The sequence below is a fragment of the Rhinatrema bivittatum genome, chromosome 19, assembly GCF_901001135.1.
Source record: "Rhinatrema bivittatum chromosome 19, aRhiBiv1.1, whole genome shotgun sequence".
Lineage (NCBI taxonomy): Eukaryota > Metazoa > Chordata > Amphibia > Gymnophiona > Rhinatrematidae > Rhinatrema > Rhinatrema bivittatum.
The window spans coordinates 18,234,618-18,247,118 of NC_042633.1; the positions used below are offsets into that span (position 1 = coordinate 18,234,618).

At 41.9% G+C, this 12,501-nt stretch overlaps 1 protein-coding gene across 1 annotated transcript in view; it reads left to right on the plus strand.

Annotated features, from left to right (window-relative positions):
• Nucleotides 1-5,272: 5,272 nt before the first annotated feature.
• LOC115080281 (extracellular calcium-sensing receptor-like) overlaps nucleotides 5,273-12,501 on the plus strand; it is a 29,800-nt gene continuing 22,571 nt past the window's right edge. Inside the window, exon 1 of the mRNA XM_029584432.1 lies at nucleotides 5,273-5,481. Coding sequence (XP_029440292.1) covers nucleotides 5,273-5,481 — 209 coding nt within the window. The remainder of the gene's footprint in view (nucleotides 5,482-12,501) is intronic.

Genomic DNA, 12,501 nt, shown 5'->3' on the forward strand with positions numbered 1-12,501 from the left:
CCAAATGGCAGATGAAATTTAATGTGGATAAGTGCAAGGTGATGCATATCGGGAAAAATAACCCTTGCTATAATTACACAATGTTGGGTTCCATATTAGGTGCAACAACTCAAGAAAGAGATCTAGGCGTCATAATGGATAACACATTGAAATCGTCGGTACAGTGTGCTGCAGCAGTCAAAAAAGCAAACATAATGTTGGGAATTATTAGAAAGGGAATGGTGAATAAAACGGAAAATGTCATAATGCCTCTGTATCGCTCCATGGTGAGACTGCACCTTGAATACTGTGTACAATTCTGGTCGCCGCATCTCAAAAAAGATATAATTGCGATGGAGAAGGTACAGAGAAGGGCAACCAAAATGATAAAGGGGATGGAACAGCTCCCCTATGAGGAAAGACTGAAGAGGTTAGGACTTTTCAGCTTGGAGAAGAGACGGCTGAGGGGGGATATGATAGAGGTGTTTAAAATCATGAGAGGTCTAGAACGGGTAGATGTGAATCGGTTATTTACTCTTTCGGATAATAGAAAGGCTAGGGGGCATTCCATGAAGTTAGCATGGGGCACATTTAAAACTAATCGGAGAAAGTTCTCTCTCACTCAATGCACAATTAAACTCTGGAATTTGTTGCCAGAGAATGTGGTTAGTGCAGTTAGTATAACTGTGTTTAAAAAAGGATTGGATAAGTTCTTGGAGGAGAAGTCCATTACCTGCTATTAAGTTCACTTAGAGAATAGCCACTGCCATTAGCAATGGTAACATGGAATAGACTTAGTTTTTGGGTACTTGCCAGGTACTTATAGCCTGGATTGGCCACTGTTGGAAACAGGATGCTGGTCTGACCCAGTATGGCATTTTCTTATGTTCTTATGTTCTTATGATTTGCTGTTGTTAACAGTTTGATTAAGAGCTAGGATGTATTTTTTGCTTAATAATTTATTTTGGAGAGGGTGCTTTGTTTGTGCTGGCATTTTGACGTTAATGATCTTGATTTCATTGGGCTCTATGCGATATTTTATAATATATGTAATGTTTTTGTTTTAGTTTTTTAAATTTTGTCCGTATTACAAGACTGCTTTTATTATTTTAATTGTCGCGATCCACTGTGTCTGAGTTCCACACTTGTAAAATATGCAAATTCCATTTTTTGCGCTTCTGCTTGAAATGAATTTAAATGTAACTTCCTGACAGGAATGTTGGGACTTTTTTTTTTTTCTTACCATCGCTTACAGGAATAGCTAGGGTTTCAGTTAAATTTAAAACATATTTCTTGTATTTTTTTTTTTTCAAACTATCCTAATAGTTTCTGGCTGCTAAGAGATGCAGGGAGAACCGTTGCAGTAAAATGTAACAATTTAACTTGTTAATATGGGTAGGAAGAGCTAGCCAACAGGAAGCAGTTCTTATGCACTGCACTAATCCAAAATTAGTGATTTCTAAGCAAGAAAGAGTTAATAAATAATTGAATCTCTGCTCCCACTCTGCTGCATGATGCAAGAATAAATCTTTTTTTCTCCTTGGAGATGTCAGGGAACTGTGGTGTTTAAAGAGCCCGAGCCCTCCCACAAGGAATCATCACAATTAAAGATTATGATTAAACACAATTATACCATTCCGAAAAGTCAGTTTCATAAAGCCAGGGGACTCCGTGCAGTAGGAAAAGCCATCCACGTTCTCCCGACTTGTCGATGGCTCTCAACGGGGAGGGGAGGATGCAGGGAGGTTTCGAGTTCTGTAAAAACTACATCCGTCTGAAAGATTCTTGATACTTTGTGCAGCCTAAGCCATGAAAGCACTGGAAATACGGAAAAGAATCGTTTGCTTATTCAGAAAGCAGCAGAAACTGTTGCATTTAGTGTAAGTCAAATAAACGTCAACCATCCCCTTCCTCTCATTCCTTATTCTGTGTCCTTGACCCCCCCCCCCCCCCCCCCTTGGTCATAACCATCAACCTACTTCCTCCTGTCTTTCCTCACCCCATGTCCTCTACTCCAACAGCGATAAGCAGCAACCAGCTCTTCCTGCCATTTTTACCTCGTAACCTCCACACCCTGTTTCCGCCTGTCATTCCCCATGACCTCTACACCCACACTAATAACCATCACTCTCCTATCATTTCTCACCCTATGTGTTCTCTACACCCTCGGTAAAAAGCCATCAAAATACCCCCTCCTACCAGTTCTCACCTCACGTCTTCTACATCCACAGTAATAACCACCACCCTTCCTCCCCTATCATTCTTTACTCCATATCCTCTACATTCCATAACCACGAACTACCCCCTCCTATCATTCCCCGGGCCCCACCGCATGTCCTCTACAGTCACTGTAATCTCCATCAATCTGTCCCCACCAGTCAAGTCCATATTGTAATTTTACACTGTATATATTGTTTAGTTTTCTTTTTTGTGTGTGTGTGTGTGTGTTTAAACATTTTTTATTGGCATTAAAAACAAATTCGGTTCATAATGGTAACATTATCATTACACGATAAAATGAACTGAACTGGTGTCACACTGGTTACCAATGAACAAACACTCGTAGTTAAAATGATTTTGGTAAGCCAATTCCCCATCCCCTCCCTCCCACCCCCACAGCCGGTAACATAAAATAGCAATAATAGGGGGGGAAAAATCACATAAGAGTGAATCTGCCTTGGACTTACATGTTTGGAAAGGCGGGATGAAGGTTCTATAAAATACATAAAATAAAATATGCATCCTACATTTTTTGCCACCACAAAAAGAGGTGTTGTAAAGTATACACATAGATTTCTGTTTGAAAGCCCCAGGCATACTCTACCCCATGTACTGTGTCTGCTGTAATGCAAATGCACAGTACATGGGAATAAAAGCAGCCACGGTCCTTGCTGGCTCTGAATTTTCAAAGGGACACTTCTTGGGGAGCATCCCTTTGGAAAAATGAGCTTGGAGGTGCCTGCAAAGTTTGAAATTTGCTCTTATAATTGTCTTGCCCAAGGTCACACAGGAATTGAGTGGCAAAGAGTGAATCGGTTCCCGGAGGTGCTGATTCCCTTCTCCATCTTCTTTTATAGGACTATTATCCCTCAATTGTCCCCTGTTCCATCGAGTTCTACAGAGTTAACTCCATTATTGCTTTAATTTGCAAATGTGTTAACTTTCCTTGGTGTTTACCTTCCTTTTTCACACCACCTACAATCCCTAGAGATTCTGCCTTTAAAAGCACCAAGGGGAGAACAGTCTAGTGAGAAGTGACAAATACCGGAGGCTGCGTATATATGCTTAAAAGTGAGCTGTAGGATCATCTGGTGCATCACTGTAACTGCACATGGAGATGAAAACCTGGCATGGCAGACTTTTATGAAGAACTGACATAGGAAATTAACACTTCATATGAACTGAAAACCTAATGTAGATGTAATATTACCACCATCACTTTGCTGATTATACTGAAAGAGCAACTTGTATCTACTTGTGACTGGTGCGGACCGAGCAATGGTCCATCAATGAGATCAAGAGCACCAGGTCTTCAGGTGCTTGTCGGACCTTTCAGGACTTGCTTTGCTCTAAAGTCGGACTCCTAAACCCTTGGCGCCAAATATGAACAGATTAAGCCTGATTCTCAGACACAATTCAGTGCTAAACATGGAAGAATGTTCTGGATAAGCATCCAAAAAGGTATGGGGGGAACTGCATAAAAACACATAGTTAAGATACAGATTGTTGGTAATGAAAGAGCACTTCTACCAAGTCGGCCCTGCCTATGTCTCCGCATATTCTATTTGATTTCTGGTCACTTTCCCTTTTCTTGCCCTTACCATCCTCGACCCTCTCTGTGTCTGTTTCAGTGAGCCTTGAATTCTGTCACTGTTTTGGTTGCTACCATCTCTGCCGGTTGGCTGTTCCAGGCATCCATTAACTCTTTCTACCTCTTTCTTTCATGTCATGATCCTTCTATGGAAAATGCTACATTCTTGTACTGTACAGAAGCCAGATATTTCACATCCCTTCGTTCTTTCTTCTTGAGAGTACATTTTCGGTTCTTTATGGCTCATAGCCACTGTAGGTGAAACCTAGTACCGTTCTTTCCTTCTACAACATAAACATTGGGGAAACCCAAAGGAGGAAGGGTTGGGTTGGAGAGATTGAGAGGTCTTTCCTACCTTACAGAAATGCGTTGGAGTAAAAGACATACCCTATTCTTGGCCACGTTAGAGGGTGTTTCTTCATATAGGAATAGATCTGACATCTTGTGCTAAAAGAGGACACCCTCAATGGGGGGTGATCCATCAGATCAGAATTGATGGTCTATGGTTCAAGCTGTCAACTTTTCATGAGCATCTTCGATATCAATCAGAAGTTGTCTGATGAAGAGTGTGCGGGTTTTAAAGACTTAGGGAAGATGCAGAGTGAGCGGAAAGCTGAAATAAAGATCCAGAGTGGATCCCTTGACCCTCTAGAAATGCGGCCCTCTGAGGAAAAAGTCACATGCATGAAAAGAAGCACCTCAGGAGAGCATAACTTGTGCATCTGCTCATTTGTCTAAAAATCCCCTATTTTCACACACTCATCTACTGAAGAGAGAGAAAATAAAATCCAGAGCTCAAGATGTGTGAGTGCTTTCTGGAAGCGATCCCCTGAAAAGCCAGGTGCTCCAGAGATAGAAATAAGTAAAAATGTGCCTTTATAGACTGCCTTTCCAGTTTTTGTTCAAGATGGTTTACCTTTTTCAGGTATAAGAAGTTCATTCCCCAAAAAGCTTGCAATCTAACTGGAAACCTAAAACAAAATGATTTCTATTTCTTTGATGATGAATTTTTTTTTTTTTAATGTAAACTGCCTAGAAATGTTGATAGGCGGTTTATAAATTATTAATAAACATGCGCAAGGTCATGGCAGTGACAGAAGCAGAGATTTGAACCCTGGTTTCCCCAGTTTGCAGGCCATTATTCTAATTATTAAGCTACGCTTTCCTCCCTATATGAAAATAATACAAATACTTCTCCTATCGACCAATGCTTTTCTAGAAATGGAACCTGCCATGCATCTAATTTTGCTCAATTATTAATTCGCAAACTTCCTCTAGGTGCTCACAAAATGCCCATGTGTGTTACCATGATGGTGTTGATACACTCATACAGGATCACAAAACTGAGCCATGATACACTGGAGAACCATTGCCCACGGAAACGTTGCATTTGCCATCAGTAACGACTCATTCTGTCTTTCTAGGCTGCACACACATGAATGCTTAAAACCGCAGGGAGACGGGGTCATTTCTGGTTCCACGATGTTTCTCTTCACCACATGCTTCCTCCTGTTCATGGCTACGGTTTCCAACACCACTGGCTCGGACTGCGTGAGCCCTCCTTCCCTGAATATTGCGGGGTTTGAGAAGGCAGGCGACATTGTTATCGGGGGCGTTTTTCCAATCCGTTACAGCAGCGTTAATCCCATCGTCAGCTTTCAGGCACCCCCAAGCGTGCTGGGCTGTGAGCTGTAAGTATAACAGAACCCATGGAAAGTGAACGGTAAGGGGGAATGTATATGTTGTCCATGCTTAAAGGTGAATGTTAAAAGCCCGACGTGCGCCAAAACCGGGAGATACGCAAATATGTCAAGCCAGCATGCGTTGAATGGATTTTAAAAGGCGCCCGGTTACACATAGGAGGGCCGCCTAATAGGTCGAGGTGAGGTGTTAGGGGTGGTTTAGGGTCCAGTTTCGCATGTAGCATGAGACACACGAACAGCACAGTACACCTTGGTGAAGATTTGACATCATTTGGAGTGAGGAAAGTCTAACAAACATGACATTTTGTACTATGTTCTCTCACCCTAGCTTGATGGTTCCCTGTTATAAAGTCCATGTTTGTTGTTAGACTTTCCTCACTCCAAATGAAAGTCAAATCTTCCCCAAGGTTATCCGGCTAAATGTCCTTGAATATTGACCCCAATGTTTTGAGAGTGAGATTCCTAAATCTGGCCCTTTGAAAATGGACTAGTACAGCGTTTCAAAAAATGACGTGCTTTTTTTTCAGTAGGCACCTAAATTTAGGGAATAAAAGATAGGGGTCGATCTTCACAAACCTGTCGAGCAGGTAAGATAGCCAGGTAAATTTGCTCCATTATGTTTGTACAGATATTTAGCTGGAGCCGACTATCCAGCTAAATTTACCCACTCCAAATTTGAGAGGGTTGATTTTAGGGATGCCACTTCTTTGACCAGGGTTACCTGGCAAAGTTTAGCCAGCTAGCACCGAAATCTCACTGTGGCAACATTTAGAAGCCCTGCCTCAGGAGCACCTCCAATTTGGTGGTTTTCTACCCAGCTAAATTTCTGCACCTTTTGATTTTATTTTATTTTGTATTTTTTTTCTGGTTTTTGTATTGGGTTTTTTTCTTTTTCCTTTTTAATTTGCATTTGAAGTTAAGTTTCAAGAAATACATCTTGTCAAGGAAGCAACGGAAATTACAAAATTCATAACAAAGAAAAATAAGGAAATTGCACCACAAATCACATTATCTGTCCATTACTAAAGTTCTCCATTAAGTGAAAAAAAGTCAAAAGGAAGAATGGGGATAATATCAAGCACAACTCCATAAGTAAACAGGCAGCCCAAGCTCTCGGAGCGACTTCTCCTAATATCAAGGAGCAACGTCCACCTTCGATCTCCAGACAAAGGGTCAGCACCAGAAGAAAGCAAGTCGGGTGGGTTTGAAAAACACCTATTTCACGTGCTTAAATCTAATTGCACATTCGCGGGGGAATCTTCAAAAGAAACAGCTCCAATTTGCAACGCTCTCAGGTGCAATAACAAAATCTTGCCCTCCTCTTGTTTTTGAGTGGCCTTCGCCGCGCTGGGAAAAATTCTTATTTTCACGTTCTTAAACAGATCATCCCTGTGCTGGAAAACCAACTTCGATATCCAGTCCCGACAGGATTCAAGCGCAAAAGCTCCGCCAGAACTTTGTAGAAAAGCTGAAAGGTCCATACTCCCCAGATGAAATAGGGGATAGATCTGTACTTTGATATTTTTCATGTAAAATGTAAATGCATAACTCTTAATTGAGTGTGTGTGGAACGGGAGGGGTGCGTTGTGCAAGGCTATAGGGTTCATCCTTGCACCAGCCATTAGTGCGGGGTGGTGTCGGTTTTTAAAGTTTGTATCGCTGAAGGGAGCTGTGATTTTTTTTTTTTGTGGGCTTGGAACAGAGAATGAACGAATGGGGAGCGGGTGGGGAGCAGCACGGTAATTGTTCGCACAGGAGAGCCAAAAAAGCTAGCACTGGCCCTGCCGCTACAGCTGCTCTCTTTCTCCTTTCCCCGAGGATTTTGCTCATTTTATCATTTTTATCTGTCAACTCTTTCGGAAATGTGCACATCCGATGTCTTTGTATTTTGTACTGCGTGCAAAGTTGAGCTTCCTAGGGTTTCCAACTCAGTTTTTTGTCTCCATGTTTGTACTTCTAATTTAAGAACATAAGACTTGCTACACTGTCCATCAAACCCAGTATCCTGTTCCTAACAGTGGCCAAGCCAGGTCACAAGTACCTGGCAGAATCCCAAAAGGTCGACAGATTCAATGCTGCTTATCCCAGGGATTTCCTCAAGTCCACCTTAATAATGGTTTATGGACTTTTCTTCCAGAATCTTGTTCAAACATTTTTTAAACCCAGCTACACTAATACCTTTTACCACATTCTCGGGCAACGAATTCCAGAGTTTAATTACGCATTGAAAAAAAATAATTCTTCTATTTGTCTTAAATGTACTACGCATTGCGCATCCCCTAGTCCTTGTACTTTTTGAAAAAGTAAACAACCGATTCACATTTACCTGTTCCACTCCACGTGTTATTTTATAGACCTCTATCATATCTCCCTTCAGCCGCCTCTTCTCCAAGCTGAAGAGGCCTAACCTCTTTAGCCGTTCCTCATAGAGGAGTAATTCCATCCCCTTTATCACTTTGATCTCCCTTCTCTGTACCTTTTCTTTTTTTTTTTTTAATTCTTTATTTTCAAAATTTCAAAAAGTTTTTTACTAGGAATTTTAAACATTCCTATACAGAAAATCAATGTCAGAAACAAAACTATCTAGAAAATAAGAATATACATTGTTACCATATAAATGACATTTAAATTATAAGAAAAAAAAATTGTGGTAAGTAGGGGCAGAATAGAGCATAATTCACAAGAAATTTATCACTAGTACAGGAATAGATAGACTCGCCGATCTGTACCATCTTAATACTTCTTACACCAGGTCTGTGGGGGTTACAACTGGGGATCGTCCAGCTAAGAAAGATCTTAATTGTTCTACGTCATAAAAAACATATTTTTCATTCAAGTAACTAATACAAGCTTTACAAGGGTATTTTAGGACAAAGCGAGCTCCCAATTTCAAAACCTCTGGTCGCAGCCTGAGAAACTCTTTTCTGCGAACCTGAGTTGGTTTTACCACGTCAGGATATATCCATACTGAACTTCCATAAAAGAGACATTGCCTATTTCGAAAATATAAACGCATGGTTCCTTTCTGAGAGAAATGCAAATGATACGAGCATTGTTCTTCTAGAAGTAATTTGGAATTCTGAAGACATTTCTAATATATTTGTTACATCCAGTGATTGCTCTTGCTCCTCATTTTGTTTCTGCTGCATATAATACGCTTTTACAACCACGGGCAAAGCACTCTCTGGAATCTTAAGTATTTGGTCTGTACCTTTTCTGATTCTGCTATATCTTTGAGATGTGGTGACCAGAATTGTATACGAAATTCAAGGTGCGGTCTCACCATGTGTTGCGCTGGTGGTGGACTCTTGGCCTGAGGTGGGATTGACGCTACCCGCAGGGCAAGCCCTACAGGTCCCCACCGTCGGAAGGCGAAGCAGGCTAGGAGACAGAGGCCGACTGGAGCTTCGCCAATACCAACCCTCGTTCCCCACAGGTTGAGCCCTTGGGTGCTGGGACCGGCTGGTCTTAGGCGGGCCTCCGTGTGCGACTCCCAGTAGGTGGTAGCAAGGGTGCGCCAGGGACCAGCAGAGGAGTCAGAGGACCAGGGAAGGTCCTGACGAGGCAGGGTTCTGAAGACCTGGACGTCAATGGAACAGCGTAGGACAGGGGGTATCCAGGTAATAGAAGGCGAAAGCCTAAAAAGCCAAGTCCGTAGGAGACTGAAGAGTGATGAAAGGCAAGCTGATGTCTGGGCAGGCGGTGGACAGGCAAGGTACGAGGAAGCGGAGCAAGGGTCAGAGCCAGGAGGTGAATAGAAGCGTAGTCCAGGCTTACCTGGCCCAGCTCATCTTGTCCAGCCACGTCTTTTTGTCCCAGTCTTGTCCAGTATTTTCTATGTGTCTTTGTCCTTCTCTGGCCCAGTCTTCTGGGATTGACCTCTTGCCTTGGTCCTGACCATGCTTGCCTGCTGCCTGGACCTGACCTCTTGCTTTGGAGCTGGCCACACTTGCCTGCTGCTTGGACCTGACCATGCTTATCTGGTGCCTGCCCCAGCCTTTTTTTCCAAGATGTCCACATTGTTTGGATTCTTTATTGTAGAACTGAATATCTCTAAAAAGCCCGACTCAGGCCGAGTTTCGCCCTCATACAACAGGGCTGCGTCAGGGGCTAAAACAGATACATAAGCACTTATAAATAAATCATAAATACATAACAAAACACAGACATATATAATGGTAACATAGAAATGTGAAATCAATATGTCAAACAACTGTACAAATAAAGACCATGTGTATGAACTTTACCTCTACTTCACATGAGAGTTCTTGTTTATTCAGTTATAGTGTGAGAAAAAAAGAAACATCAGATGGTCTGGAAGATGAAAATGATAAAGAATATTGTTAGTTTAAATAATGAATTGTAGAAAAAAAGTGGGATAGATTGAAAATACTCCATTAAATTAAAATTATGAAAAATAATGTAAAATGAAAAATAAATTAGTAAATGAATAGGTACCTTTGAATGATAATGCCTGTCAGTATTGTGCTGTAGGCACTATTATTGTGATTAGTTAACGGACAAAGCGGTCATTTCAGACAGCAACCTCTAAATAAAAATGTGAATAAGAAAGTAGATAAAAGCGCAGTGTAAGGACAAAAAATTCAAACACCTAACTGTATGTAAATGAATTGCATCAACAACTCTGATGGTAACCAAGCTAGCTGGAACTACTATCAATGTTACTGCAAACAATAGAAACCTCCGGAGCTACAATATTCATAAGAATGTGTATATTTACTCAATATGAGTGCTATCTTAGCATCATTTACGGAAGAAATAGAATACAAAGACAGGAAACAGACAACTGAAAAATGCCATTGCCGCCAAGCTTAAAGCTGGTATTCTTTCTTTGTGCACATTGGAGATTGAGCTGTTTGTGGCACTAACGCTACAAGATGCATTAAACGGTAAGTGCAGCTAAGGCAGTATTCATGTTTAACTTTAAGCTTGGCGGCAATGGAATTTTTCAGTTGTCTGTTTTATTCTTCGTTTGGAATGGTTCCCATCTAATGCATACATTGGCACAATATAGGCGCATCAATTTAGAGCCACTGTAAACACAATTTCCTGTCTTGACCCTGATCTACCTGGGATTGCATAAAGGAGTCCAACGTTGTCTGGGTTAAAGAGCTTAGGAACTTCCAATGTAGATAGGAACCCAAGAATAGTACTTTTACGCCTCTTCCCCATTCCAAAGCTAGTTTCCAAGAAAAAACCTGTTGGCTGAAAAAAAAGGTGATCAGGGGCATGCCAGCAGCAGCATGATGCAGTAGCTAGCCTTTTATGGTCCTGGCAGTCCTCTGATGATGTGGGGAGGGCAGGATCACCCTCGGGAACCTTCGGTCAGCACCGCTGATGTCCAGGCAGGCAGCAGCAGGGGAAGGGCCTGTCAGACGAATCTGATTGATTTCTGTGATTGGGTGACTAGAGAATTGGACCATGGAAGAGTGCTCAATGTCATTTACTTGGATTTTAGTAAAGCCTTTGATACAGTCCCACATAGAAGACTCATGAACAAAATGAGATGCATGGGAGTGAGCACCAAGGTGGTAGCATTGATTACAAACTGGTTGATGGATAGAAGACAGCGTGTGATGGTAAATGGAACCTACTCTGAAGAGAGAATGGTGTTAAGTGGAGTGCTGCAGGGATTGGTGTTGGGACCGGTTCTGTTCAACGTCTTTGTGAAGGGATAGAAGGTAAAGTTTGTCTATTTGTGGATGATGCTAAGATCTGCAACAGAGTGGATACGCCAGAATGAGTGGAGAGAATGAGATGTGATTTAAGGAAGCTTGAAGATTTGTCAAAGATACGGCAACAGGGATTTAAAGCCAAGAAGTGTAGAGTCATGCATCTGGAATGCAGTAATCCGAAGGAACTGTACTATGCAATGGGAGGTGAAGCACTGCTGTCCACAGAACTGGAGAGAGGCCTTGGAGTGATAGTGTGTAGCGATCTAAAGATGATGAATCAATGTGACAAGGCGATACCTAAAGCTAGAAGAATGCTGGACTGCATACAGAGAGGAATATCTAGTAAGAAAAAGGATGTGATAATCCTCTTCTACAAGGACTTGTAGAAGAGGATTATCACATCCTTTTTCTTACTAGATATTCCTCACCTGGAGTACTGTGTTCAATTCTGGAGACCGTATCTCAAAAGGGACAGAGACAGGTTGGAGGCAATCCAGGGAAGGACGACCAAAATGATGGGAGGTCTCCATCAAATGACTTATGAGGAGAGGTTGAAGGACCTAAATATGTATACCCTGGAGGAGAGGAGGAGCAGAGGAGACCTTCAGATACTTGAAAGGTTTTAATAATGCACAATCAACAACAAACCTTTTCCGTAGGAAGGAGATCAGTAGAACTAGGGGCCACAAGATTAAACTCCAGGGAGGACAACTCAGAATCAATGTCAGGAAATATTTCTTCACAGAGAGGGTGATGGATGTCTGGAATGCCTTTCCAGAGGAGGTAGTGAAGACAAAAACAGTGAAAGATTTCAAAAGGGCATGGGATAAACACTGTGGATCCCTAAAGGCAAGAGGAGGTAAATGAAGTAAGAGGCATGGGAATAGCTTGCTGGTGTGGCGGATACTACCCTTAACCAATAAGCCTTCATACTGATGATGCAACTCCATCTTTGCTCTCTGCTTCAATGGCAGGGGGTAAAGAGGAAAAGAGAAATTGGATTCAGACAACAATCAACAAGGACATTGAACTGTACAGTCTGTGATAACAAATAAGCATGTGGGTAACTTGCTTGATGTGTTGGTTACTACCCTTAACCTATAAGCCTGATACCTCACTTCTGATGCAACTCCAATATTGCTCTCTGCTTCAATGACAGGGGGTGGAGGGAAAAAAAGGACTCAACAAGAGCCCTGTCCTTGGCAGTCTGGGAGACTGATAAGTATGGGAAACTGATAAGTATGAGAGCTTGTTGGGCAAACTGGATGGGCTGTTTGGTCCTTTTCTGCCATCATGCCTATGTTTCTATGTA